This window comes from Fistularia commersonii, chromosome 12 (assembly GCF_037954325.1).
Source record: "Fistularia commersonii isolate RoL2024-O1a breed Wild chromosome 12, RoL_Fcom_v1.0, whole genome shotgun sequence".
Taxonomy (NCBI): Eukaryota; Metazoa; Chordata; class Actinopteri; order Syngnathiformes; family Fistulariidae; genus Fistularia; species Fistularia commersonii.
This window is the reverse complement of record NC_141295.1, coordinates 2,282,535-2,288,057: the sequence shown is the minus strand read 5'-3', so window position 1 is coordinate 2,288,057 and position 5,523 is coordinate 2,282,535. Positions and strand designations below refer to the sequence as shown.

At 48.7% G+C, this 5,523-nt stretch overlaps 1 protein-coding gene across 1 annotated transcript; it reads right to left on the bottom strand.

The window, feature by feature from the left end:
* Positions 1-680: 680 nt before the first annotated feature.
* LOC147228117 (homeobox protein unc-4 homolog) lies at positions 681-5,048 on the bottom strand. The gene is made up of 3 exons (XM_086156348.1): positions 4,117-5,048; positions 3,530-3,705; positions 681-1,604 (listed from the first exon to the last, which is right to left on the bottom strand). The coding sequence occupies exons 1-3, from the start codon at positions 4,388-4,390 to the stop codon at positions 681-683; spliced, it is 1,374 nt and encodes a 457-aa protein (XP_086012474.1). The 5' UTR covers positions 4,391-5,048.
* Between the last annotated feature and the right edge of the window lie 475 nt (positions 5,049-5,523).

Here is a 5,523-nt window from a genome sequence, read left to right as displayed (position 1 = left end):
GCCGCTAACCTCATTCCGGCTCGGCCTTTCGAATGAATAAATTTGTTAAAGCAATAAATACAAACAGCCGGACGGAGCGGAGCTCCAGAGAGGTGCGGGGTGGGGGTGGGGTGGGGGGGGATTTATCCGCGCTAACGCCGAACAACAACGGCTACGGCCGCCATCACCCGGAAGTGCCGCCGCACATCATGCCAGAAGTGAACATGGCCCCCCCCCCTTGAAGACAGCCGTTCAATTTAAACAATAACTTTATTATCAAAATGTTTACATATAAATATCGTTTTCTGTTTTTTTTTTTTTTTTTTTGTTGTTTTGTTTTGTTCTTTTTTTTTTTTTTTTTTTTTTTTACAATATCTGAGGATTTTTTGTTGTGTGAGATGGTTGTCATTATCCTAGGGATTTTTTTTTTTTGTTTTTCTAACAAGTCGGCTCACCTCGAATAAAAGTAAAAAAATAAAATTAAGAAAAAAAAAAAAACGGAAAGGAAGGTTGAGAGAGAAACCTGCCTCCGGCCCCGAAGCCCCGAAAGCGAAGACGGCCGCAGCTTTCGGCGGCGCCCGGATCGAGCGCGCGTGATTAAAAAATAGATGGGAATTAAGTCTCCTGATTCCTGATATGCGTTTTCCTTTTCCAAGAGTCTCAGCAGAGCTTTGGGAATGTTTGAACAGTCCAGGCCTCCGTCAGTCCATGTCCACATCCTCTCCGTCCGTCTCCTCCGCGTCTCCGCAGTCCGTGTTCTCCGCGAGATGCTCGCAGAGCCCCGGGGAGCCTCCTTCCTCCTTCGCCTCCGTCTGAGGCGACGAGTCGCCGGCGTCCGCCCTTCCGTCCGCGCGGTCGCGGCGACGCCCCGTAGCATCCGCGTCAGCCGGCTTGGAGAGGTCAAAGGGCGCGGGGCTGGGCTCCGGGCTCGAGCGCGGGCGTCCGGCGTTGTCCTGATACTGCGCGGCCTTCAGGGCTGTTTGCGGCACCAGAAAGCCCAGGGGCTGATGGGTAATGGGGTAAAGCAGGAAGTGGCCTTTACCCACCAGCGTCCTCTGATTGGGCAGCGAGGGGAAGTCCGGCTGGGCTTTACGTCGAGGCGTGGCGTCCGAGAGGAGGCTCTCCACGCTGAAAGGGTTGCGCTTCTGCAGGGCGGAGGCCCGCGGCCCCCCGGGGCCCGAGCCGTGCGTGCTCCCCGGGGAAACCTGCTCCGCCTCTCCGGTTCTTTGGTCTGGGTGATTTTGCAGTTTGCTGAAGTCGTGCTTGGTTTGGTCGCAGCCGGTCTCCGTTTGGTGTCCCGCCGCTCCCTTGGCGGCCGGCAGCTCCGCGTGCGGCGTCCCGGCGACGCCCGACGGCTGCTGCTCGCTGTCGGTGAACTGGGAGACGCCGCTGTCGCTCTCCGAGCCGCCGGGCGTGTGGAGAAGTTTCCCCTGCGACTTCAGCAGCTTCCTCTCCTGCTTCCGCTTCTTCTTCTCGGCACGCTCGCGCTCCCTGCGCGCGATCTCCTCGGGGTCCATGGGCTCGCCGCTGCAGGTGGTCGGGTGGGAGTTGTGAGCGGGCCGGCCCGGACCTTTCTTCGTGTTTTCCTTCTTCCTCCATTTGGCGCGTCTGTTCTGGAACCAGACCTGCGTGGAAAAACCACCCGCGTCAGATTCATTTCCACCGCAAAACAGACCGGGCGGGATTAAAAAAATTAATTTCGCCGTGAGTTTAAATCGTGTGCGGAAAAAAAAAAATAGATAACGAGAGCAAAACCGAATATTTTTGAAGGCGTTTAAGAATTTCAAGATATTCAAATCTGATTTAAATTTACCTGATTTAAATCTACCATTTGAATGCAATATGAAAGAAAATGAAATCCAATTTTAAAAATGTCAGATGTCATGTTTATTCAAGCTAAGCACCTATTTTTTTTGGGGGGGGGAGGGGGGGAACAAAATCCGCGCCCGTGATGTTTATTAAATGTCCATAATCTTGTTTACGCAGCATCACAGAGGAGATTATGATAAAATCCCGGCTAATTTCTGAGGAGCGTCTCCTCGGGCCCCTTCGGGTCTTTATCTGGGATTAAGACCTGGACCTTTATATTCTATTCAATTATCAAAAACAAAACACAATAAACAATAAACACCCTCGAGGTATTGATCACACGGGCCATAATACACTAAACGTCACTGTGTGAATGTCTATGTGTGTGTGTGTGTGTGTGTGTGTGTGTGGACATTAGACCATCCGGGAAAAAAAAAAAAACATAAATCAAATGACAAAAAAAAAATGAAATTTTGGGAAAAAAAAAAAAAGAGTTTATTTTTTAAGTTCCTATTTTCACGAGCACGGATGTGCCTATGCATGTGTGTGTGTGTGTGTGTGTGTGTGTGTGTGTGTGTCCTCCACCTATGTTAAACCGACTCCCCCCTCCTTCATCCGGGGTTCGGACCCGGGAGCGGGAGCGGGCCTCGGGGGCGCGCTCACGGCCGCGTGTTCGCCGCTGATAACGCCGTGCACGAATCCCGCGCACGGCGCACAATATAGCACGCGGCTCCCGACACGACGCGCCACAATGGCGCTTGTGAGGAATCGTTAATACCGGTTCTATCTCGGGCCCCGAAAACCTGCAGATAAGAGAGCGCTAATCGGATTGAGGGAGCAATAATCTGAGGGGTTAGGAGCATTAAAAAAAAAGAAAAAGCGCGGGGGGGAAGCCAGCTTAGCTTTCAAATTCACCACATCTCCATATTATTATTATTATTATTATTATTATTTATTGCAGAATTGCATGGATGATCTGGAAAACCGAACTAGCTTTTATCATTTATCCCACAACTGATAATTCATCCAAAACATGCATAACGATAGGTATAACACGATGAAATAATAATGATAAAATGTATTCAATTTTACATGTTTATGTTTATTTTCCATGCCTGTCACGTGACTGTTGATGTCTGTATTAGATACTGTCGCTGTATAGTAGCCGGTTTGTTTATGAAATTAAAAAAACAACTGGAAAGCGTATTGTTGAAATAAAAAATAACAATTATATATAATAAATATAAATCATGTAGAATATATATAAAAAATAAAAAATGGAATCGACTTGAAATAATAGCGAGGTGGAAATGGCGAATAAAGTCATCCGTAAAAACAAGCCGGAGAAAAATAATAATAATAATGATAAAAATAATGATCCGGGAGGATTTGAGATGAGCGATGGGAGGCTGTCGGAGGACGGAGGCGGCTTAAGGGCCGAGGGTGGCGGGAAAGCACGTCTCCGGCCGCGGACGGCTCAGCAAACAGCCGGGGTTTTTATTAAGCCATAAATCAATAGGTTGCGGCCCTGCATAATTCACAGGCCCGACTTGATTGGAAACCCTGACAATTGATAAATCGCCTCAAAACAAACACCTTCCCGTTAAAAAAAAAAAAAAAAACAACAAAAAAAAAAAAACAAAACAAGATTTCACGGACTCAAAAAAAAAAAGGATGTAAAAAACTACAAATTCGGAAAGGCGGAAGTGGCGAGCAGAAAAGCGTGGCACGCGCGCCCCACCTGCACCCGGGACTCCACGAGGTCGAGGCGCAGCGCGAGCGCCTCGCGCATGAACACATCCGGGTAATGGCTCTCGTTGAACGCCTTCTCGAGCTCCTCGAGCTGCCAGCCGGTGAAGTTGGTCCGCGTGCGCCTCCGCTTACATCCGGGGCTTTCCTTCTCCGGGTCCCCGGGATCTGCGCGTGCGCGCGCGCGTGCGAGAGGCAGAGAAAAAGATCATTCAGATGTTTTTTTTGGGGGTTGTTTTTTTTTTTTTTTAAACATATATATATATATATCATGACTTATCAAACAATTATTGATTTAGAACACTATTTGTCACACTTTTTAAATGAAGCTAAATATATTTAAATTTATTTAAGTTTTATCTCTCTCTCTCTCACACACACACATATATATGAGAAATTAAAAAGTTTTTTGATGCACATTTTAACCCCAACCCACCCTCAAAACATCTACTTTTAACAATATGATGTTCATTACAGCTGTAATTGACCTGCGTTTTTTTTTTTTGTTTGTTTGTTTGGTTTTTTTTTTTTCCACCCCTTATTTTGGAGACACTTGCGGTGGACCCCCCGCACGCCTACCTGCGAGCTTGAACTGCGGGCTGTCGGCGGAGAGCAGCCCGCCGGAGCCGACCACCGAGGCCGGGCAGGAGCCGCCGAGTAATCCGTCTATGGAGAAGGGCACGGCGGCCGCGGACTGCAGCTGGTGCGCGCCGGCGGCGAGCTCGTAGACGTGCTGGTGCTGGTGGTGGTGATGGTGGTGGTGGTGGGGGCCGAGCGGGTAGGGGAAGCCCACCAGCCCGCCCAGGGAGCCTCCGAACTGGGCGTGGGGATGCTCGAGGACCCGGCTGTCCATCGCCGGGGCTGCGGCGGGGCCGAAGTGAGGATGCGCAGGGAGGCGGTGTGGCTGAACATGCAGCCGCGGAGGAGGCGGAGGTGAGGTGAGGAGGAGGCGGAGGAGGAGCGGGGGAAGAGGAGGAGGGGGACCCGGGCCGCTCCGAGAGAGGCGGGGAGGAGGAAGCGGAGATGGAGGAGGAGGAGGAGGGAGACGCCGAGCTGCTCTCCGGCCGAAGACGACTTGACTGAATGACTGACTGACTGACGAGCGTTTTTCGCGAGCAGCCAATCAGAAGCCTTAATCGCTTTGTGACGTCAGAGGCGCGCTTCATGGAGTCAAAGGGAGTGTGTGTTTTGTTTTTGTTTTTTTTTTTCGTTTATTTATTGGTTTATTTTTATTTTTCCATTCTAGCCGGGGATGCGTCTAATTTACGTCGCGGACTCCGGTGTGGAAACGGGCTTCCGTTTCATTCATGATATTATTTAGTGCTATCAACGATAATGCACGTTTTTTTATACCCCTACTTTTAAAAAGTCTCTCTTTACTTCTCTCTTTCTACCCATTCACCTATTTTTTTTACTTTTACCACCTTGGCACTTTTATTGTTTATATTGTTATGGTTTCTTTTAAATCTGTATTTTGTGTATGTGTCTGTTTGGCGTCCATGAGTCCTGAGAGTAAGCCACCTTAAATGAAATGTATTATTATTACCTTTCTGTGTATCACTCTATTTTTTTCTACTTCGATCACTTTGTCACTTTTCCTATTTTTATTGTTGCTTTTAAATCTGTATTGTCTGCATGTGTGTTTGTCTGTACAGGCGCCTTAAAAAGTATTATTATTCTTATTATCTATCTATCCAGCGTCATGTTTTACAAGGGCATCCTGGGACAGATTGATCCAATAACAGCACCTTTATCCCCCAACCTCCTCCACCCATTTCCTCTGCTGTCACATCCCATTTCAAACTACAAGGCCCTCTCTCTGCTGTCTGGGTGTGACGTGCACGCCGTTTAGTTAGCTTCTCCCGCGCCGCCACGGCGAAGAAGCCCGACGGCACCAGACGAACCGGAAGACGCACGTGGATTCCCTTCCTTCGGCCTTCCTCCATCCTTCCGAACACGTTTATTTAGAAAAAATATGTAAATAAT

Excerpts from the sequence above, each read along its gene's own strand:
- LOC147228117 (XM_086156348.1), bottom strand. The coding sequence starts at position 4,390 with ATGGACAGCCGGGTCCTCGAGCATCCCCACGCCCAGTTCGGAGGCTCC. Across the intron at positions 3,706-4,116 it reads CCCGCAGTTCAAGCTCGCAG|ATCCCGGGGACCCGGAGAAG; the intron begins GTAGGCGTGCGG and ends GCGCACGCGCAG. Across the intron at positions 1,605-3,529 it reads TCGTGGAGTCCCGGGTGCAG|GTCTGGTTCCAGAACAGACG; the intron begins GTGGGGCGCGCG and ends TTTTCCACGCAG.